This window comes from Haliaeetus leucocephalus, unplaced genomic scaffold (assembly GCF_000737465.1).
Source record: "Haliaeetus leucocephalus isolate CR32 unplaced genomic scaffold, Haliaeetus_leucocephalus-4.0 Scaffold2, whole genome shotgun sequence".
Lineage (NCBI taxonomy): Eukaryota > Metazoa > Chordata > Aves > Accipitriformes > Accipitridae > Haliaeetus > Haliaeetus leucocephalus.
This window is the reverse complement of record NW_010972438.1, coordinates 16,959,778-16,982,535: the sequence shown is the minus strand read 5'-3', so window position 1 is coordinate 16,982,535 and position 22,758 is coordinate 16,959,778. Positions and strand designations below refer to the sequence as shown.

The 22,758-nt window shown below is 63.2% G+C and overlaps 2 protein-coding genes across 2 annotated transcripts; one reads left to right on the top strand and one right to left on the bottom strand.

Moving 5' to 3' along the window:
- The first annotated feature begins 2,626 nt into the window (after positions 1–2,626).
- Positions 2,627–5,624, top strand: GNAT1 (guanine nucleotide binding protein (G protein), alpha transducing activity polypeptide 1). Its single transcript, XM_010572899.1, has 8 exons — positions 2,627–2,732; positions 3,851–3,893; positions 4,135–4,276; positions 4,351–4,508; positions 4,594–4,722; positions 4,807–4,936; positions 5,023–5,176; positions 5,434–5,624. The coding sequence occupies exons 1-8, from the start codon at positions 2,627–2,629 to the stop codon at positions 5,622–5,624; spliced, it is 1,053 nt and encodes a 350-aa protein (XP_010571201.1).
- A 1,190-nt stretch (positions 5,625–6,814) lies between these two features.
- GNAI2 (guanine nucleotide binding protein (G protein), alpha inhibiting activity polypeptide 2) lies at positions 6,815–13,743 on the bottom strand. Its single transcript, XM_010572887.1, has 8 exons — positions 13,706–13,743; positions 13,390–13,531; positions 12,856–13,016; positions 10,160–10,288; positions 8,850–8,979; positions 8,457–8,610; positions 7,869–8,076; positions 6,815–7,705 (listed from the first exon to the last, which is right to left on the bottom strand). The coding sequence occupies exons 1-7, from the start codon at positions 13,708–13,710 to the stop codon at positions 7,886–7,888; spliced, it is 912 nt and encodes a 303-aa protein (XP_010571189.1). The 5' UTR covers positions 13,711–13,743; the 3' UTR covers positions 6,815–7,705; positions 7,869–7,885.
- Positions 13,744–22,758: the final 9,015 nt, after the last annotated feature.

Below are 22,758 nucleotides of genomic sequence, written 5' to 3'. Positions count from 1 at the left end.
TCCCGGTGTGGGAGAGGGTGATGCCCTGGGGAGGGGGACAAACCCCAGCCAGGGGGGGATGAGGCAAGGGGAGAGGTGGCACCAGACAAGGTCTGCTCCCCACAAGCTGGGCACAGCCCTTGCAGCTTTGTGCCTCAGTTTTCCCACCTGGTTTTTGAGGAGCAGGTGCTTTCTGTGGGGAAGCTGCAGACCACCAGGCAAGCCCAGGAGAAGGGAGCTGTGGGGCCAGGGTACACGGCCCCCGTTCCTCTCCCCAGGGTCTTGGAGGGGGAGACAGGACCCTTGAGACAGGACCCAGGTGTCCAGGCCACGGTGGGGGCTCAGCCAGGGTCTTTGGGTGGGGAAGGGAAGGAGCAGGGGCCATGTTGGGGTAAAACCTCGAGGAGCCTCCAGTGCTCACTGGCACTGGCACCCACAGGTGTTCGGGGCACCCAGCCCATTAGCTGCCCCCTTGGGGCACCCTGGCAGGTGTGGGGGGTTGTAAATAGTTGTACATGGGAAGCGCAGGGGTGGCTGGGGCCAAGAAAGTGCCCCCCACTGCAGCCGGGGACACCCCCAAATAAACACTGGCTTTGGGATGGACGTGGGTGCCTGCGTGTGCTGTGTTGGGGACGGGGAGCGGGCAGGGAGCAGGCAGTCAGGGGCTGCTCTGCTGCCTGGCCCCCGTCACCTAATCCCCTTAACTCTGCCCCTGAGCCCTGCTGGGGGGTGCAGAAGACTGGGCTGCAGCCAGGTGGGAAGTGGGGGGGCCCTGGGCATGCACATAGCAGCGGTGTGCTGGGAACACTGGGGGCACTGGGTGGCATTAAGGGTGGTGGGGGTGGGCACTGGGTGGGATGGGGGATGCGGGGAGGTGTTAGGTGTACGCTGGGGGTGTACACTGGTCTGGGCTAGCGGCCAGTACTGGGTGTTACTGGAGGCACTGGGAGCACTCGGAGTCAGTACTGGGGGCACTGGGGAAAGTACTGGAGCACTAGGATTTGGTACTGGGAGCTGGTACTTGGTGCTACTGCAGGCATGGGGCAGGGGACGGACTCTACAGGGGACACTGGGGGTGGTAGTGGACGATACCGGGCCGTACTGGGAACACTTTAGTCGGTACAGGGGGCAACGGGGGTGGTACCAGCCTCCTCTGGGCAGTCCCGGGAGGCACCGGTGTCAGTGCTGGGAGGTGCGGGGCTACACTGGGGGTAGTACTGGGCACGCTGGGGGCGGTGAAGGGCCGTACTGGGGGCAGTACTGGGGGCGGCGCAGGGCGGTACTGGGGGAGCTGGGCGGGCTCCTTCCGCCCCCTGGCGGCCGAGGTCGGCGCTGCACCAGCCCGGCGGTGCGGGGGGGCACTGGGGACAGCGCGGGGGGGGCGGGACACGGGGGCACTGGGCTCTACTGGGGACACCTGGGGGAGTCCTGGCAGGGCCTGGGGACGCTGGGGGCCGGGGCGTGGGGCACAGAGGGGTTACTGGGATGTCCCTGGGGACACTAAGTCTTACTGGTGTGGCCACGGTGGCAGCGCTGGGGACACGGGAGGGGGGAACTGGTGGCCCAAGGACACTGGGGAGGGGCACCGAGCGGCCTGGGGGCATTGGAGGGGTCACTGTGGTTGGTGTGGGAGCACGGGGGTGGCACTGGGGTGCCCCTGGACACTGGGCAAGGTTTTTTGGGGGGACATATCCTGAGAACACTTTGGGGGGAATGGGATTGCCTGGGGACACTGGGGGGATACTGGGATTTCTCCTTGGGGAGTGTTACTGGGCTTGGAGACCCTGGGGATGGTACTCGGGCACCCCCTGAGAGCATTGTGCAAGTGTTGCTGGAGGCGACTGGGGACACTCCAGAGAGTGATGCTGGGCTGGTTGGTGACACTGGAAGTGTACTGGTGGGTGGCTGGGGACACTAAGGAGTACACCCGGGAGGCCTGGGGACATTGGTGGAGGGTCCTGGAAGGGGGTCTGGGGGCACGGGGTGGGGTGACTGGGGCTGGCATTTGATCACAGAGGGAGGGGCTCCTGGGGACACTGGGCACAGGGACCTGGGGACACTGGGATGGTTTACTGGAGGGGACTGTGGGCACTGGTCCAGAGCAGGGGGTATGACCAGCGTGAGCTGGGGACAATGGGGCCATTTCCACCCACTGCCCCCAGCCTCTACCAGACCCCAGAGGAGTCCCCCAGCTCCAAGCCCCCCACTCCAGGCTCCACAGCAAAGCCAGAGCTAGGTGGGGGTCCCACGTCCCCGGAGGCGGCCGGGTCACAGCCCCAGGGCAGGGGCAAAGCGGGGGGCTGGCCGGCCTTGGGCCCCCCCGGCAGAAGCGCTGACGCTGGGAGCTGCAGGATTGCTGAGCTCAGCCCGCTGCAGATTTAAGGGGGTTTATCTGGGGAGGCCGGGAGGGGGGGGCCCCAGCTTAAGCCACGGGTGCTGAGCGCAGCACCCTGCCGGGCGGCCCCCCAGGACCTTGGCCCCGTCCTTGGCCCACATTGGGTGGGCAGTGGTGGCAGCGGGGCAGTCGGTGGCGGGCGCGGCAGGCGCAGGGAGGCGAGCGCTGGAGGCGGCGGGGGGCTGGAGCTCATTGCCCATCCTGGTGCTGACCTCCAAGGAGCGGGTGAGCCGCAGGGCCGCGGGGCCGAGGATGGGCGCCGGGGCCAGCGCCGAGGAGAAGCACTCCCGCGAGCTGGAGAAGAAGCTCAAGGAGGACGCTGAGAAGGATGCCAGGACCGTCAAACTGCTGCTACTGGGTATGGGGGGGGACACCCTGAGGGAGATACCCATCCTTTGTGCAGCTCACCCCAACAGCCCACCCAATGTTCCTCTGACACTTCCCAGCACCCCTCAACCCAACCTGTCCACCCCAACAGCACCCCCATTCCCAGGCAGCCCTAAATCCAACCTGCCCACCTCAACAGCCCACCCAAAGTTTCCCTGATGCCTCCAGCACCCCTAAACCCAACCAGCCTACACCAACAGTCCACCCAACAGCCCCCTGCTCCTAAGCACCCCTAAAACCAACCAGCCCACCCTAAAAGGCCACCCAATGTTTCTCTTGCCCCGCTGGCACCCCTAAACCCAACCAGGCCACCCCAACAGCCCCCCATTCCCAGGGTCCCCTAAACCAGCTCATCTCAACAACTTGCACACCAGCTCCCCCCCGCTCCCCTCCCACCAGGCACCCCAAACCCAACAACCCATCTGAACAGCCCAAGCTAAGAACTCCCAGCTTCCAGGTGTCCCCCAAACCCAACCAGCCCCCCCAACATCCCCCCCACTCCCAGCCCCCCCAACCTCAACCAACCTATCTCAAGAGCTTTCACCAACACCACATACCAGCACCCCAACCCAGCAGCCTCCCTCATCCTCCTATGCAACCCCATGCAGCTCACATCACCACCCCTGTGTCTGTCCCTACAGTCCCCCAGAACTGTGGGTCCCTCCCAGTCCCTCCCAGCTGCCCCAGTGGTGCCCAAGGACTGGGGTGCCCTGGATGTCGTGGGGCCATGGGTGCCATCGCTGCCCTCCTGGCCCAGCCCAGGGCACGTCCTCCTGCCCTGCACAGTCTTGGGGCATCGGGTGGTGGGTGGTGGGGTTGCGATGCCACCATGTCCCCTACCCCTCCCTGGGTTCCCGAGTATGTCCCCGGCTGAGCTGCCACAGATCCCATTAGCCACAATAGCTCAGCCCAACCCTAATGCCTGCTGGCACCAGGCTGTAATCCCCCTGCCCTGAGCCATGGACCTGGCATGGCCACCAGGGCCCCCCAGCCGTGCCAGGCACCGGGGGTCCCAGGGGTCCAGCGCGGGGCACAGCCAGGGGTGCCCTTGCCATGGGCACTGCCATGACCCGTGCTTTGTCCCCGCAGGAGCAGGGGAGTCGGGGAAGAGCACCATCGTCAAGCAGATGAAGTAAGTGCGAAGGGGTGCCACTTGGCCGTGCCTCACCGTGCCATGTGCCTGCCCCATGCCACAGCCACGGGGTGCACCCACCCCTTAGTGCCTTGCTCAACCCACAGCGCCCAGCTCAGTCCCATACTGCACCCATGGGTCATCCCGTCCACCAGTGCTCCACCCACCCCTATGCTGCACCCGTGGGTGCCCCCCACCCCGCAGCACCCAGCTCAGCCCCACGCCCCCCCTCCCTTGCCAGGATCATCCACCAGGACGGTTACTCACTGGAGGAATGCCTGGAGTTCATCGCCATCATCTACAGCAACACGCTCCAGTCCATGCTGGCCATCGTGCGGGCCATGACCACCCTCAACATCCAGTATGGGGACTCGGCTCGCCAGGTGAGAAGCACCCCATGCTGGGCAGGGGGGTGTCCCCCAGCTCCCCAGCCCCACTGAGCCCTTCTCCCTTGTAGGACGATGCCCGCAAGCTGCTGCACCTCTCGGACACCATTGAGGAGGGCACCATGCCCAAGGAGTTGTCGGACATCATCGGGCGGCTCTGGAAGGACACAGGCATCCAAGCCTGCTTCGACCGCGCTTCTGAGTACCAGCTCAATGACTCGGCTGGCTAGTACGTAGTGGGGGTGGTTTTGGGGGTGGGCTGTCGGGTCTGGGGTTGCCAACCCCTGTCTCGTGCCTGCTGTGTGCCTGGCCAGCTACCTGTCAGACCTGGAGCGCCTGGTGACCCCCGGCTACGTCCCCACGGAGCAGGATGTGCTGCGCTCTCGCGTCAAGACCACTGGCATCATCGAGACCCAGTTCTCCTTCAAAGACCTCAACTTCAGGTGAGGGCCGAGCCCCCGGTGAGGGCTGGTGCCAGGATGGTGGGCAGGGGTTGGGGGGTGCTGACCCCCTCTTGTCTTGTCCAGGATGTTTGATGTGGGTGGCCAGCGCTCGGAGCGGAAGAAGTGGATCCACTGCTTCGAGGGGGTGACCTGCATCATCTTCATCGCGGCCCTCAGCGCCTACGACATGGTGCTGGTGGAGGATGACGAAGTGGTGAGGAAAGCTCACCACCCTATACTGCCTCCGCTTTGTCCCCGTCACAATGTGGGGGGTCACCATGGGGCTGTGTCCCTCCACAGAACCGCATGCACGAGAGCCTGCACCTCTTCAATAGCATCTGCAACCACCGCTACTTTGCCACCACCTCCATCGTCCTCTTCCTCAACAAGAAGGATGTCTTCCTGGAGAAGATCAAGAAGGCCCATCTCAGCATCTGCTTTCCCGACTACGACGGTGAGGGTGGCAGCGGCTCTCCCGGCGGGTGCAGGGTGGGTGGTGGTGGGGTGCGGTGAAGGGTTGGGTGCCAGCACCCTGCAGCAGCCACCCACCAGGTGTCCTCAGCACCCCATGCAAGCGATGCTGCACTAGCCTTGCTCACGGACCAAGCAAGGTTTGCCCACCCAGGGGAGCGTTGGGTGACGCTGGGCCAGCACCCGTGGCGGGGGGACCCATGGCTCGGGAAGGGACCCCGCTCACTGCCACGCCACTAGGTCCCAACACCTACGACGACGCGGGTAACTACATCAAGCTGCAGTTCCTGGAGCTGAACATGCGGCGGGACGTGAAGGAGATCTACTCCCACATGACCTGCGCCACCGATACCGAGAACGTCAAGTTCGTCTTTGACGCCGTCACTGACATCATCATCAAGGAGAACCTCAAGGATTGCGGGCTGTTCTGAGCCCCAGCCCCAGCCCCCCCTCCCCAGCCCAGGCCTCCCCCTCCCCTGGAGCCCAGCCCCACCGCTGCCCCCAGCCCACCTCTGCAACCATCTCCACTTGCCCCAAACCCCTGGGATTTGACCCACTCGGCCCTGGAGCCACCCCTGGGTGGGGGGCATGGCCCCGCTCCCCCTCCCCACCAGCCCTCCCGCCGGCCAGTGCTGTGGGGCACCCAGTGCTGCTGGGTTCTGGGGGACACTGGGTGAGCTTGGGTGCTGGGGGTCCCTGGGTTCCCTTTGGAACTGGTGGGGTCCCTGGAGTCCCTTTGGAGCTGGGGGTGCTGGGGGGTCCCTTGGGGGGGGCTGAGGATCCCTGAGTGCCACTCGGAGCTGAGGGGTGGTGGGGAGTCCTGGGGGTCCCTGTGCAGTCCTTGGAGCTGGGGGGTCCTAGGGGTCCCTGGGTTCCCTTTGGAGCTGGTGGGGTACTGAGGGGTCCTGGGGGTCCCTGGATACCCCTTGAGGCTGAGGGTTCCTAGGGGCCCCTGGGTTCCCTTCCGAGCTGGGGGTGCTAGGGGTCCCCAGATGACCCTTGGTGCTGAGGAGGCTGGGGGTCTCTGGGTGCCCCTTGGTGCTGGGTGAAACTTGGGGGCTGAGGGTCCCTGGTAGCCCTTGGAGCTGAGGGGTGGTGGGGGCTCCCCTGGGTGCTGGGGGGTCCTGGAATTCCCTGGGTACCCCTTAGAGCTGGGGGGTGCTGCGGGTGCCTTGGGTCCCGGGTGTCCATGGGTGTCCCCTGGAGCTGGGGGGTCCCTGTGGGCTGCTGGGTGCAAGATCTCCTTCAGGGCCACAGGTCACTGGGTGTCCCCGAGGACTGCGTGGTACTGGGGTCCCCTGGGTGCCACCGTTCCCCTGCTACAGGGCCAGTGGGTGATCATGCCCCCCCCCCCAGCAGCACCCACAGCTGCTGAGCCAGCACCCCCGGGGGACCTCAGCCCCCCGGCAACATCCCAGCTCCCTCCCCAAGGGTCCCGCTGCTACCCTCACTTCCCACACCCAGGGGATGCTGCCAAGCCCCCAGGGTGATGCCAGCCCACCCCGTGTCCCTCTCCCACCCCCGGGCCCCTCCAGTCCTCCTGCAGAGGTGAAACACCCATGCCCACCCCCGGGTCACAGGGGAGGGAGGGGTCAGTATATATATTTTTCTTCTCTTTTTTTTTTTTTTTCCTTTCTACATTTTATTATTTCAAACCATGTGAACAATTCGGTAAAACATCCTGTGGGAAAAGCGAGGCCGCGGGCACCAGCTGAGGGGGCCCCCCCGGGCCGGGGGGGGACAGCGGGGGCCGCTCTGTACAGCGGGCTCTCCTCGCCCAATGCAACAGCTAGCCCTACAAAACTAGGCTTAGAAAGAAGGGGGGGGTGGAATACAGGCAGCGGGCAGCAGCCCCCTGCCCGCCCTCCTGCCCGGCCACTGCCTGCCGGGGGCTGCCCATCCCTCTGGGCGGCAGGGTGGGGGGCAGCGAGGCGGGGTGGGGCGTGGACCCCCCCCAAGGCACACGGTTGGGGGGTGGGCTGGCCATGGAGGACATTGCCACCACGTAGCACTTGATGCTTTTAAATAGTTTGGTAAAAAGGTTTCTTTAAAAAGCAACCTCGCCCCAGCCGGTGTGGTGTGGTTTTTTTGCATGGTTTTGTTTTTTTTTTTTTTCTTTCTTTTCTGGTTTACTAAAAGGAATGTCATCGGTCGTGTTTTCGGCCGGGTGGGCATCCCCGAGGGGACCCCTGTGTCCCCCCCGTGCCAGCAACACTTGCAATGTAAACAATGAGAGCGCCTGGGCTCGGGAGCGAATGAACTGGGGGGCTGGAGTGGTTCAGGGTTTAAAAACCAAGATTAAAACCTCGTTTTCCCCAGGAAGGGCGACGCTGGCGAGGAGGAGGAGGAGGATGGGGGTGGGGGAGCATGGGTGGCAGGGGCGACACAGGCCCTGCCACCACGCTGGCACCCAAAAAGTCTCTTTATGGGGTGGGGGCAGAGGGATGAATCCGAAGAGAAGCAGGAGTAGGGGGGCGGCACGGTCCTTCCTTCACCGGCGCGGCCAGGGGTCCTAGGAGAGAGCAGGTGGTGAGCAGGTGGGGTCTGGGGATGGGCGCACGGGCACCCACCACCAACCTGTGCCATGGTGGGATGGCAGGCAGCGCCCGTCCCATCCCCAGAGGATGCTCCATGACCACCCCATTTTGGGAGTCACCACTGAGACCACCACCCACCTGGGCAGCGCCAGCCCTCAGAAGAGCCCGCAGTCCTTCAGGTTGTTTTTGATGATGACGTCGGTGACGGCGTCGAAGACGAACTGCACGTTCTTGGTGTCGGTAGCACAGGTGAAGTGGGTGTAGATCTCCTTGGTGTCCTTCCGCTTGTTCAGGTCCTCGAACTTGCTCTGGATGTAGCTGGCCGCCTCGTCGTACTTATTGGCCCCTGGAGAGGAGGAGACATTGGGCTGCCCCATGGCCACCCGGGGACACTGGCACCCCCCTGCCACCAACACCGAAGGGGTTTGGGCTCAGCTCAGCTCCCCATGCCGCCGCAGCCACCGCCCTGATACCAAACTGATGCTCCCCAGGCACAGTGAACCTCAGCTAAACCCCACCAGGGCTGCTGCCCCTTGTCCCCCTCCATCTTCTCCCACCCCCTGGGGCACCTCAAACACCACTGCACGCCACTTGCTGCCCCAACACACCGCTCCCCGGGCACAGGAAAGCCACCATGTTCATCCCCAGCATCTCCTGCTACACTGCCTGGGCAAGGTGCTGCCTGCTCCTCCTGCCAGGGTGGGCACCAAGGGACCCCGTTGGTACCTGTGTACTCGGGGAAGCAGATGGTCAGGGGGCTGTGCACGATCTTCTCCTCAAAGAGATCCTTCTTGTTGAGGAAGAGGATGATGGACGTGTCCGTGAACCACTTGTTGTTGCAGATGCTGTCGAACAGCTTCATGCTCTCGTGCATCCGGTTCTGGCAAGGGAGACAGCAGCCTGAGCTGGGCAGGGACCACCAGGCAGTGCCCACCCAACTGCTGCCCAACCTGCCGCCCCCCGCCACTGCTCCTGCCTGCCCGGGCAGGGGATGCTGAGGACCCTGCAAGGCTTGGGTCGTGCTGGCCAGGGCACTGGTGGCCACCAGAGGAGGAGGTGCTCCCCCGACCCCCAAAGGAGGGTATGGCTCACGGTGCCAGCTCCATCCCCCTGACTCACCATCTCCTCGTCTTCAGCCAGCACCAGGTCGTAGGCACTCAGGGCCACGCAGAAAATGATGGCCGTCACCCCCTCGAAGCAGTGGATCCACTTTTTCCGCTCTGAGCGCTGGCCGCCCACATCAAACATCCTGCAGCAGGGAGGCAGCATGGCAATGGGTGGCAGCTCCCGGTCCCACCACCCTCGCCCCACTCCCTGCCTCAGTTTCCCCAGCTGCCCAGAGCAGGAGCTGTGCTGGGAAAAAGCACCAGGGCGGGCAGAGCATGGCACCTCCACCCCAGGGATTTTGCCAGTGCCGCAGATCTGCCCCGGCACCTGCCACCCATCCCAGGGACAGGGCAGTGTCTGGGCTCAGATCCAGCCAGAGCAAATCCTCGCCATGAGCCAGGCAGGATCAGGCCACCTTTCCCAGGGGCTGTCAGCACCATGCTCCCTCAAGCCAGGCTCCAGGTCTCTCAGAGACCCGTTCCGGAGAGGGCACTGCGGAGTTTTGCCGGGGACCTTGGACCGAGGGGAGCCACCGGTGCTCAGCCGAGCGCCTGTGGGCTCAGCAGGATTGCAGGCAGCACGAGGACTCAAGGGATGATCCTGGTGCACCACACGCCTCTCCCGCTGCAGGCGGCAGAGGATGCCCTGCCTCCACGAAGAGCCCGGCAGCAGCACCACATCCACCGCCAACCACTCGGCCAGCGGGGTGGCTTCCTCGCTGACGTGCCCCCTCCCCGAATCATCCTCTCCCCCCCGCTGACACCTCCCAAGCACGGCCCTGGCGATGCACAACCAAGCCCCTCCATCCCACCGGGGTGGCACATGGGTCCCCGCGAGCCCCCCGCACTCAGAGAGGACCCCAGCAGATCCATTGCAAAGTGACTAAATCCCCCGGGATGTGCACAATGCTGGCTTTTTGCCTCGGAAACTGAAGCCCTGACTATTTCCCCTGGGTTTTCAGTGGAAAGCAACCCCGGGGTGCCAGCGGGCAGCAACACCGGGGCCTGACCCCAAGACCCCCCGCTCCCGCCCAGCGCTCTTCCCACGACGGAAGCAGCGTCACGCACCCGGAGGATGCCTTCCCCCTTCCCCTCCTCGCCAGAGGCTGGATCCGCCCCCGGGCTGAGCCCTGCGAGGCGTTTTTGAGGCTGCTCCAGCTATTTCGGCGGTTTCCGCTCTCTCCGAGGCAGCAGCTCCCGCCACGAGCAAACCCAGGGGGGGCTCGCTGCATGCAGCGTGCAAGCAGGATCCAGCCCGGCACAGGGAGGGAGGGGTTTGGTTTTTTGCCTTGGAAAACGCTAAAGGGAAAGGGTCAGACGTACTTGAAATGCAGGTCCTTGAAGGTGAAGTGGGTCTCTACGATGCCGGTGGTCTTCACCCTGGTGCGCAGCACGTCCTGCTGGGTAGGGATGTAGTCGGTACGGGCTATCCTCTCCAGGTCGTTCAGGTAGCTGGGGAGGGAGCAGAAAGGCGCTGTGGAAGCTGGACCGTGGGGCACGACCCATCCAAATCCCATGGGGCATCCCCACACCGCCCCAGAGTCCCCTGCCCACAGCCCGGCATCGTCCATTCGGCGTGGGCAGCGCCCAAGCTGGGCAGCACAGCAGACCCCATCTGCACCCCGGGGTCACCCCACGGCCCTGCCAGACACGGGCAGGGCAGGGCAGGACAGCCAGCCACTGGGACGGCAAGAGGACGCGCGGGAACGAGGGCTCGGGGGGCACCGTGCCGGTACCAGGGACTGGGCAGGGGACGCAGCCGGGGCTGGGGGGCTCCCCCCTGTTCCCCCGGCCGTTTGCATGGGGGAAATGGCAAGAGGAAAGTATTCACTGCTATGGCAACCGGCCACAGCGCCGGCGGAAACAATCGATGGCGCCGTGCCATTTATAGTCAAAAAACACAAAGGGCTGGCGTCCTGGGAGGAAGCGGGAGGCGGGCGGCCGGAGGGATGGGGAGCAGCATGGCCGTGGGGTTGCTGCCCATCCTGAGCCCCCCAGGGTGGCATCGCCTGCCCTGCTGTCTGCCCCAGCCCTGCCAGACCCCAGCTCCTGGCAGCGATGGTGGCTCGGTCCCCAGGCAGCCGAGACCGGCCGAGGGTTGCCGGGGGGGGGGATCAAGGCGGGTTTCGATTTCTCCAGCTCACGTTGCTTTAATTGGGTTATTATAAACAGGCTCCTTTAAGCAAATTAGGCTTGCGCTAATTAAGGCCTTTGCAGCCCCGTAATCTGGTGAAAGTCAGATTACAGCTTGCGAGGCCACGGGGATCCCCGGCTCTGATGGCAGCGCGGCCGCTCGCCAGCTCCCGGGAAGCCCTCTGGTGTGCCGGAGCAAAGCCAAAGCCACGGGTGGGTGCCCCGGGACCCTGCTGCGGGTGCGAGGGCGGGGGGGCCAGCACGCCGCCGCCGCCACGGAGCAGCTCGAAAACAGCCGGAAACACAGGCGGCCTCCGGCTGACAAAAAAACAGGAAACACAGCGGCAGGGCCGTGCGCGGTGCCGGCGGCACTCGGACCTCGCACCCAGCCCCCGGGGTGCCGGTGAGCACCGGCACCCTGAGCTCCTGGCACCCCAAGGGGCTGTGGAGGAGGAGGCTGGGGGCTGCTGCAGAGGGCTGGGGTGCAGGTGGGCTGCGTGCTGGGCATGGCACGGGGCTCCTCACCCCCAGGGTGCCCTGAGCCAGCGGCACCATGGGCACAGCACCATCCCCACAGGGATGGACGGGGCATCAACTACCATACTGGCATCTCCACAGGGCTGGAAAAAGGCTGGAGCAACAGCTGGAGGGGGCTCCTAATTAATACTTGTCCAACCCCTGTAACGTGCCAAACGCTCCATAAATGCACTTACGGCAAATGCTCAATTTGCAGACACTTTGCAGATATATTTGCTCGAACTGTGCACGTGAGCTGCCAGGCACCTGCCGGGTCTCCCGTGCCTCCAAACCAGCACCCACGGCACAGCGCGGCACTGCCAGGAAATGCCGGCGCTGACTGGGGAGCAATGGGGCTGAGCAGGACAGGGGCTGGGGAGGGTGGGCAGGTGCCAGGCAGGAAGAAGCAAAAGCCACGGGTGCCAGAGGAAAACACTGCCAGGAGCTTCTCCAGGCTCGGTGCTTGCCAGGAGGTTTCCTGCAACCTCTTCACCCCAGTGACCTCAGTGCAGAAGAGGGACCTGCCAGTGCCAAGCGGGAGGGGACGGCTGGGCTGGCACACAGGGCACCAAGCAGCCCCCAGGATGGTGGCAAGTCCCAAGGGCGCTCAATCCTCAGTGGGACCAGCCTTGGTGGGGGTTTCCCAGCACACCATGAGCTCCCCCCAGCACTGCTTTACCACAACGGGTCTAGGCAGAGAGGACAGGAGGGCACCATGTGAGCTGAGCACAGCCTCGGCTGCACCGCCCTCTCCAGCAATCGTACTTTAGGCAGATTAACTTATTTATTAAATCTCTTCAGGGATAAACCCAACCAGATGCAGGCAATTTATCTACCTCAACACCAGTTTGCCAGCTAATATGCCAGCATAATATCAAGTCCTTCCGTATAAATTCATTTAAAAGGAAAAAGAAAACCCTCTTGTGCATCCTGTTCAGATATAAGGGTCCCCAGTGCTTGCTTTGGGGCTTTTCCTTGCCTTCATGGCCCATGCCCACAGGCAGAGGGATGGGCACGACTCTCAGCTATGCTCACACAGGGGAAGGCATCTCAGGATGCAGAGGCCAGGGGAAAGCATGCCCAGGGAAGGGCAGTGGGCACGGAGTGGCAGCAGGAGGGGGATGCCCCGGTACCCGCCTCCCAGGGGACGCAGCACCTTGCCAGGGGAGGAAACAGCTTTTGAAACATCTGCCTTCCCAGTTCTGCTCCAGCTCAGCCCCAGTGCCGGGCGGGAAGTGGCAGCATCAGCCCCCAAGCCTGGCAATGGGGAACAGCAGCCCCCGGGGGGATTTTCTGTTGCTCAATAGAAGTGATGCTGCCCGCAGGGCTCTGATCCAGCCAAGCTGGGGGAGAGGAGCAGGGGTACTCACTAGGCAGCGGAGTCGTTCAGCTGGTACTCTCGGGAGCGATTAAAACAAGCCTGGACCCCATTGTCAGCCCACAGCCTCCGGATCACGTTGGCCAGGTCCTCTGGCATGATGCCCTGCTCCTCGGCGGTGCAGGAGAGCGCAAAGAGCTGCCGAGCATCATCCTGCAGGGAAAAAACAGGGCTCAGGCATTGGCACAGGGTTACTGGGGCTCACTCTGCCCCGAAGGACCTGACTGGAGCCTACCACGTCCCACCTGGACAGCAGGGCAGGAGCTCCAGTGGTGGATGGGGACGAGACCCAAGGGAAGCAGCGGGACCACCACCCCTGCAGCCATCAGGGCCCGTGCACACCCATGGGTTATACTTTGGGTCCCTCCCATCCTCAGCACCAGGGACAGGAGGTCACAGCCAGCCAGGGAGCAGCAGGCCTTGGGCAGGGCCACCCTTAATCCTGGTCCAGCTTTGGGTGCATCTGCTTTTGCTCCCCGAGAACCCCCACCCCTCCTAGGCGCGGCGGGAGCGGGAGGGCACCCACCGCTCTGGAGGAGTCTCCAAAGTCAATCTGCAGGTTCCCCATCGCCTTGATGATGGCCATGATGGACTGGATGGTGTTGCTGTAGACCACGGCTTTGTACTGCCGGCACTCCTCCTCTGAGTAGCCATCCTCGTGGATGATCCTGGGGCAGGGGAGAAAAAACAGGCAAGGTCAGCCCTTTGCGGGGCACCCGGGGGTGTTGCTCGCCACCCATGCTCTGTGGCATGGGGAGCTTTTCCCAGCCACCACCAGTTTCGGAGCCCGTGGCCGAGGCCTGCATGGTGCCGGCTGCAGCGATGGTGTGGGGACCACTCACTTCATCTGTTTGACGATGGTGCTCTTCCCAGACTCGCCAGCACCTGTGAAGAAACAAGAAGGGGGGACAAGCAGTGAGGTGCTGCCTGAAGCTGGGGACCCCCACCCTACTGGGACCCCCGTAGCCCAGGGAGGGAGGGCAGTGGATGCCTCAGCTATCAGAGAAGAGCTCCCAGCATCGGCTGGAGCCGATGCGTGGACAGGCACCGGGAATATCGGGGCCAAGAAAGGGGGAGGAAAAGGCGAGCCTGGGGGGGACCTTGCAATAGTTCCAGAGAGGAGAAATGACACCTGCTCCGGGCCAGGAAAATGCCATCAACACAGCAATGTTTGCCCCATGGTCCTGGCATGCTGCAGCCGAGATGACTGGCAGCCCCAGCTTCGGCCGAGCTTGGGAGCGGGGAGCCCCCTGCAATGGGGAGCTAAGCCCTTCCTATCACCCTCCATCCCAGCTCCAGGCAGAGCCTGAGCTTAGCTGTTGCATCCTGCATCCCACATCCCGCATCCCACATCCCGCATCCCTACTGCGCCCGGGGACGATGGAGCATCAGCCCCACCACATGCCCATGGCTGGAGCTGGCAGCGGCCAGGATGCGGAGATGCTCGTGCCACCAGGTACGGGCAGGGAGCTGGGCACCCAAAGCCTGGCACCCCAGGGAACTCGGGAAGAAACTGCCGCCTCCACCAGCCAGCTCAAGCGGCTCCCGGTGGGATCAGCCACCCCCGGGTTGCTTTTTTAAATAGCGCGCACTTTCCAGCCTGCCGGGTCCTGTGCCCCAGCCTGGCTGCGGAGGCGGCTGCCAGCAGGGAAAGCCGACGGCTTTTGGGTTGAGTTTATTTTTCAGCATCAAAATGCAGGATGCCAGGGGTTCAGAGGAGATGGCCGGGGCACCTAAAGCTCCCCCTCTGCCACTCTGTTCCCCTTGGGGACGTCACCCCCATGCAGGCAACGTGCAGCTCCTGGCCCAGCCCTCCCTCTCCGAGCAGGGAAAGAGCAAAGTCACCCTGGCTGCAAGAAAGGGGAAGCTCAAAGGGGAAGCGGAAAGAGACAGCACATGTCCCTTGTCCCCTCTCCAGGCAGGGAGTGCCACGGAGGCGGATGAGCGCCTGGCTCGCCTTGCCCCGGGACCCCCAGCAGGATGAGCCCCCTTTGGCTGAGGACCAGTGCAGTCCTTGCCTCTGGGTGCAAATCCCAGGGGATCCCCCCAAGCCAAGTCCATCCCTGCGGCCTCTCCAAACCCTCTCGGCGGGTCCCCTCGCTGCTGCCCTCAGTCATGGAGCTGCCCTTACGGGGGGCCCCAAGCAGGCAGCAGCAGGGCTGCGCCGGCACGGCCGCAGAGGGGGAAGAGAGATTACAGAGGACTTAAAAAAAAAAAAATTTTTTAAAAAATGGAGATTATGCTAAAATTAACCGGGAAAAACAGAGTCCATCATGCCAGCTGAGACATGGCGGCAGGGAGCAAACGCCTTCTGCCCATGCCTGTGGCACCGGCATAAATGCAGCTTAGGTGATGGGCACGTACCCCACAGATATCACTGCGGGTGCTGCTCAGGGCATGGAGCCCCCCGAGGCTGGGGCCATATTGAGGCTATACAGACCCTACATTTATTGCTACGACCACCCCACTCCACGGTTTCCATGCCATACATGCTGAGGGAGAGGCTTTGCTCAGCCCAGAGGTGAGCATTTGGCACGGCGGGGACTCTCCGGCGCTGCCGACCCAGCCTCCACCGGCGCCCTTGGGATGCTGACGCGGCACCCAGCGCAGCCCAGCCGGTGTTCGTGGTCAGTGCTGGCAACTCCTGCCCAGAGCTGGGAGCAGCAGGGGGAAGGACTCAGCATATCCCTTCATTTTTTCCATTAAATACCTCTGGTTTCTGACAATACCGCCCTGTACCGCCAGGCTCGGCGGCCAGAGCCGGCTGCATTCACCGTGCCTTTCCCCAGCGGGTGCCCGGACAGGGAAACTGAGGCACAAGGCAAGGGAAGACCCTGCTTACAAGCGTCCCTGGGGTGAGGTGACAGTCGTTCCCCAGTCTCCTGCTCTGCCTGACATTTGTTCCCTGCCCAGGAGGGAACAACTCACCCCTGGGACCTCCTGCCTGCTCCCGGCAGGGTGACAGCCACCGGCAGAGCGGCAGTAGCCGGCAGCCACCGAGGCCAGCCATTTCCCTTGCAAACTTCCCCCGCGACTCCGGGCTCCTTCCCCGCAGCCTGCAGAAGGTAGCTGTGCCATTGCCCCCCCCCTCCCCATTTCAAGCTAGCACCTCTGCTTGCCGGGAGCTCACCCGGCACGAGAGCCCGCAGGCTTGCGGCGAGCAGAAATTCAGGCCTGAATTAATAACGCTCCCCGGCTACCCCACCAGCGTCCAGAATGAAGCCGGGGCGGCAGCAATTAGTGTGTCCCCCCACTCCAATCTCCCTTTCAGATCATTGCATTCGCCTAACAAAGGGGCCAGATAATTGCCAGGGAAGCTGCGTGCCTCCCCACCGCCGTGCCACCCCCAGCATCGGCCAGGGCCTGATGGGCACCCCAGCACCAGCGGCTCCCACCCAGCTGAGCATGGGGGGGACCCTTCCCAGCCTCCCCCAGGCAAACACGGTGGAGGGGAAGGGTTTCCAATCCCCGGAAAACCCCGGCTGCCGTCCATTCAGCCCCAAAACAATCCCCGGGCAGGGTGCCAGCTGCTGGCTTCCATCCTCCTGCCCAAACCAGGCAGGAGGCAGGCAGTGCCGGAGGGGCTTCGCGTCCTTTGGACCCCCCCCGTGCCGGCCTGGCGCATCGGGGGGAGACGGAGAGAAGCTCCCCACCACGGGCTGATCCCACGGCCGGGCTTCCTCCAGCCCTGCCCGGACTGGGCAGCGCTCATTCCCAGAGCAGTGCCTGTCAAAAATAGGAGGAGAGCTCTCTCCCGAGCCAATTTCCCCCTTTTTTTGTTAAAAATAATCTTCAAAAATTTAAAATAAGCAAGCAGCTGCCCAGCTCCAAAACACCCTGTTAATCCACCAGCAAAAAATTTATTTAGCCAACATATATTTTGCAGCCCATGATTTAAGATGCTTTCTGGCCAGCATATATTTAATGCCATATATTTAAGGAGCTGGTCACAGGTTTCAGGGTCCACCTCACCCCACATCGCTGAGAGGGGATTTTCCATCTTGCAGCACGGCACCATCCTGTTTTACGCCTTCAAATATCCAGGCGTGGATGGAAGCGATGCACAGCTGGAAAATTTTCCTTATTACGGGGGAGAAGCTGGAATTCAATCCGCCAGCGGGTCCGGAGCCATCCCCATCCCCAGCACCCAGCACCCCGTCCCCAGCCACTGTGCCGGCAAGTTTTCCTGGCCTGGCAAACAGCAGCTATTATTTGAGCATGGATTTACTGATGGTTTTTACTGCTGGACAAACCCGCCGATCCCCTTCCCTGCAGGACAGACAGACAGCTGGACAGAGGGACAGCTGCAGACCCCACCCCATCTCGCCACCCCCATCTAACTGGACTTTCAAAGGTGTGTGTTAAAAGCAGTTACCCAAAGACTGAAAAAATAATAATAAAAAGAGATTCCCCTCGACATTTTCCTTCCTACCCAAAATAGATGGAAAATTGCTGTAAAAATAATCGCGTTTTTTTTAAAACCTCGCAGCAACATAGGGCGTTTTTCCCAGGGGCCGTTCCGTTCCGGCACAGGGCTGGCCACTTCCCAAGAGGAGCCCGCACATCGGCAGCCGGTGGGATGCCACGTCCCCAGGCGGGACCCCAAAAAATTGGGGGGGACTGGGGAGGTGCAGACCCCCCTGTCCAAGGCAGCCGATGGAGACACATTTAAAAAATACCGCAAATATAAATAAAATAGAAATAAATCAGCAGCAAGAAGGACGTTCAGAGCACATGGGGAAGGAGGAGGTGGGCTGGGGATGGTTTCCCGGGGGGGGGCATGGCAAACACACCCCCAGCGCCAACGAGGGCCACTGGGCTTCGCAAGCTGGACAAAACTATCCTTGTGCCAGGCTTTTTCCAGGAATCCTGGAACTTTGCTGCTCTGTTTCTGCCCCTGCCATAGCCGGAGCAGTCCCTCTCCCCCTCCGCTGGCACCAGCCACCTTGGCGCCCTCGCCCCCCACACCGGCTGTGCCGGCACCGGGACGGCTGGGGAAGAGCACCCGCACGGCTCAGCAGCGAGCTGTCCCCTCCTCCCAGACACATTTGGGGTCACCGGCATCAATTTTGGGGCTCAGCCCTAGAAAAGGGGGTTCCTGAAGACTGTCACCCACCGCGCCCCCCCAGCCGCTCCATGATGCTCCCTGCATTCCCCCCCCTGCCCCAAACACCCGGAGCGGCTCTGGTGCAGCCCGTGCCTGAGAGCCGCCCCCGGTGGTGCCAAGCCCCCACGCCTGGGTGCCATCATCCCCTCCATACCACCCTGATAGGGTGCAGGCTCACCCGCTGGCACAGCCGGGATGCCGCCAGCACCCTGCTCCCCCCGCCTGGGTTTTCTGCTAGCGGGGATGGAGGATTACTCAGCTCCCCCAGCTCCGGTGATTCAGCCGGCCTCCGGCCCGGAAACCCGCGCTCCAGCCCGGAGCAGGAAACCTGGTGGCTGCGGAGAAGCCAGGCCGGCTACGGCTACGGCAGCGGCGCTCGGGCACCCACTGGCACCCACAGCCCTGGGCAGGCTCAGCCATGGGACACCTTCTTCTGTAAAGCTATATATATATATAGGTAAAGCAACATATATATGTGCTTTTTAATATATATATAAATCAATTTATACATTGCTCCATACAAAAGAGCGATACATATAGACAAAAAAGCAATATATAAAAATATATTTCTAATGCATATATGTAAAAATATATTAAAAATATATACATATAAGCCTGCGGCCTCTCCTGGGCAAAGCCTTAGCTCATCTCGGAGCAGAGGGCAGCTGCCTGCACCCGGCACATCACCAGCGGGGACATCAGGGTGACCCATCCCAGGGCGTGGGTGCCAGGCTCCCTCCTCCCATCCCATCCCAAGCCTGGCCACCAGCTCCAGGGGGTTGGATGTGGGGTACACCCAGATCTAACAGCTCCGAGCTCTTCCCTGCTCCCCCTGCACTGTGACACCTCCTGGTCCGTGGCCAGAAACACCACCGGGGCCCCACCAGTGTCCCCACCGAAGGGAGGGCCCGATCCCCTCCCATCACCCTGGGCTGGGGCAGGAGGGAGGACGAAAACAAAACCCCAAGACAGGACAAAGTGCAGCAAAACAGGCAGCTCACACGCGAGCCCTGGGCAGAGCCGGGGCAACGCAGCCTCCGAAAGTCGCAGCTGGTCCCTCCCTTCCTCTATTTTTATGCAAGCCCTGAAAAAAAATATAAAGCCGCTGAGCCCTGCCCCAGCTGCCCTCACCCCAGCTACTGGCTCACCCAGGCAGGATCTTGTACAGGCAGCTGCCTGCGCGACCTACCCCGGTGCGACCCAGCCCGGGTGGGGTGCGAGGGGAGCATCCTCGCCCCAGGGTTTGCACCTCCAGCACTGAAAACTGCTGGGGATCCACAGGATCAACCCGCCAGCACCTTCCCCTGCCCCGGGCGCCTTCGCAGCTTCTAACGCCTCCCAAGCAGCCGAGAAATCCTTTTGCTTTCCTAATCCTCTGAAGGAAGATAAGGAATTAGGAGCTTTGAACGTGGGGACTGCTTGCCTGCCAGTGATCCTGCATCCCTCCCCGATCATCCTGGCTCCTGCGGGCAGAGGTGGGCTGGGGAGAACCCAACTTCCACCTCTGCCCAGCAGAAACGGCTGGTGACTCCAGCAGTTTGAGCCCTGGCGATGCCAAGGAGCCGATGGCAGCATCGGGAGGTGCTGGCAGCGCTGCTGAATGGGGCGGATGCTCCAGGTGCTTTCAGGTGCCGGCAGCGGCTCCTGGCCTCTCCCAGCACCAAAACCTTGGGAGGTTGTTGGTTTCCAGCAGCAAGGAGGGGGGGATTGCTTCATTTGGGGGGGGGGGGGGGAAGGTTTCTTTATTTGGGTCTTCTCCCCATCAGACACCGGAGCTCTCTGGCACGCAATCTACCCGGCACGCAACCTACCCGGCACGCAACCTACCCGGCACGCAACCTATTTGCCGGAGCCGGCAGAGGAAACCTCCAGGCAGCGGCAGGTGCTCCCGGCTGCCATCGCGGGGGTCCTGCCCGTCCCCACCGCACTGACAGCGCATGTCCATCCCTCTCCAGCTCGCCCACCATGGTGAAGGAAAGGCAGAAGCAGGCACATGGCCACACACAGGGCACGGCACTGAGCCGAGATGGCCTCACCGGTCAGCCCCAAGCCCTCCGCGGTGCCAGTGGCCAGCACAGTCCTACACTCCCACCGCCACTGCCGCACACCGAGATGGGTGCTCTCCGATCGCACCACGTCCTGCCCAGCTACACTGGCAGCTCCGAGCTGCAGCTGCCAGACGGCACGAGTCGCCAGCAAAAACCACACCGTGCTTGGTAGAACCATCTCCTCTTCATGCCGCGGACTGATTCGACACAAAGGGTGAAGCTATTTTTCTCCTTGTTTTCTTTCCTCCCTAATTTTCCCTCCCTATTTCTGGAGGACACAGGAGGGCTGCAGCCCCCAGGGAGGACCGCGGAGCTCTGCCTTGCCAAGCACGCCCAAGAGCCGTGGTGCTCACCAAAAAGCACCCGCCTGGGCTCACGCGAGGCCCCAGTTCTCCTCAAAGCTTCCTCCGACCATGGGGAAAAAGACAAGCCGTAGGAAGGGTGGGCAGCGGGGACGTGGGAGCATCCACCTGACACTGCGTCCCCACTTCGAGGGCTTCTCACAGAGGGGGGGATGCCGCAAGCACCAGCCCCCAGGGGGGGCAATGCCGGCCCCACCTCCCCAGCCGCTCTCTGCCTGCTTGGGAGGATTTTCCGGCCACGGCTCAGCTCGGAAACGGCAGTAGTGACCCAAGGCTCCAGCGCTATTTACACCTGAACAGCTGTGAGGGCAAAAAATAAACATTAAAAAAAAAAAATTAAAAAAGAGCCATTTCGCTCTATTTTTGGCTTCAGAAACCAGCTGAGGATCAGAAATGCCGCTCGTAAATGCCGGCCTTCGCAGAAGGGAGCGTGGCCGTCCCCTTCCTCTTGCCTCCACTTTGCCACAGAGCAGGACATGGGATAGGGATGCCGGCTGGCCGGCCCACACCGCGATCCTCCCTGACCACCGAGCCCCCGGCCGCCCCTCAGTGATGCTCAGTGCCGGCTGGCTGGGCTCCCCCAACCCAGGCACCCAGAGCCGACGGCACCGGGGTAATGCTCCCCATCCCAGCTGGTCCCCTGCAGAAAGGAGATGCCAAACCCCCCTGGCCGGCTGCACCCCCCGGGCACCGTTATTTCACACCGGGCAGCGGTCCGAGTGGAGCCGAGCCAGAGGCAAGGCCCGGTGCAGGAACAACTCGCGGCGAAGGGGGGACCACGTGTTTCCCCAACAGCCTGCAAACCCCGTGGGGTTTCGTTCTGCCGGTGCCCTCCCCTCCCCGGAAACAAGCGGGTCAGCGAGCTTGCACAACCGGCGAGCCCCCCCCGGACGGCACAGACCCCCACCCGGCCCCCCTTCCCAGGACGGGTCTTGCCGCCAGCACGGCTCACGCCAAGGCGAAGATAAAATAAAAATGAAAAACCCAAGCGCTCTGTTAAACGAGCGTTTCAAGGCGTTAATTACGTATTTCTCAAGGCAGGCAGGGGTTGAGCAAATAAAGGGCTGCCGGATTTCGGCGTGACTTCCTGCTGCCGGCTGCTTCCTCTGCCGACGGCGACGAGCCGAAAGACATTTTCTGCCAGCGCTCCCCCGGCAGCAGCCGGGGATTTCTCTGCCCGTCCCGGCTCCCGCCGCCCCACGGTGCCGTGGGAGCTCCGCGTGCTCCCGCGTCACACCTAGAGCGAGGCTCTCCCTGGGAATTTCGGGAAGGGAATAAAAACCCCAACTGGGAGTTATTAAAAAAAATAATAAATTAAAATAAATAAGCGGCTGCCTTGCCCGCAGGCACAGGGCAGGTCTGTGAACGCCCACAGCAGCATCGCCGGGGCGCTTTGAAGAGCGTGAGCGGCCCGTTATCGGTATGAAATCGGGTATCCGTGGGGCAGAACGCCCATGGGCTGTGCGGGGTCCTGCCTGCTGCGGGCAGCACGCGGGGCAGAGCCTGCTGCCCGAGCCCCCCGCTCCCCCACAGCGAGGGGAGGGCCAAGGTGGGATGGAGGGGCTCGGGCCCATCCCAGTGCCCCGGTGGGGGGTGGCGCGGGACAGCGGGTACCCGTCGGCCCTGTTAGCTCCGCCCCAGCTGGTCTGTGGCAGGGACGAGGGGAGCCCACAGAGGAGCCCCCCAGTGCAGCCCGGGGGGTCCCAGGCAGGCAGGACAGGGTGCCCAGACTTGCAGGGCCTTTGCTGGGGGGGCCCAGCCACCAGGAGGGTGGGGATCCCCCCCCGGCCTGTGCTCCGAAGGGATGTGCCCAGGCTGGACACCGATGGAGTTGGGGGTACGGTACCGCAGCAGGGAGGGGCTGGCACCCCACTTCTGGGGGACACCCAAGGCTTGCTGTAGGGCCAGCACCCCACTCGCAGCGGGGGGATCCTCAAAGCCTGGAGTGGGGCTGGCATCCCGCTTCCAGGGGGGCTACTCAAAACCTGGGGTCGGGCTGGCACCCCACCCCAGAGGGGATCCCCCAGGCCTGCTGTGGGGCCAGCACCCCACTCCTGGGGGGGATCCCTGGGGCCTGCTGTGGGGCCAGCACCCCACCCCTGGGGGGGATCCCTGGGGCCTGGGATGGGGTCAACACCCCACTCCTGGGAGGGATCCCCCAGGCCTGCTGTGGGGCCAGCACCCCACTCCTGGGGGGGATCCCTGGGGCCTGCTGTGGGGCCAGCACCCCACTGGGGGGGGGAACCCCGCAGGCTGGGCTGGGGCCAGCATCCCACTCCTGGGGGATCCCCGGGGCAGGTACCCAGGGTCGCTCCGGGGCAGCAAGGGCGGAGGCGGCGGGGCTGCCCGGTTCCGGCAGGGCCGGGCGGGGGAGCCCG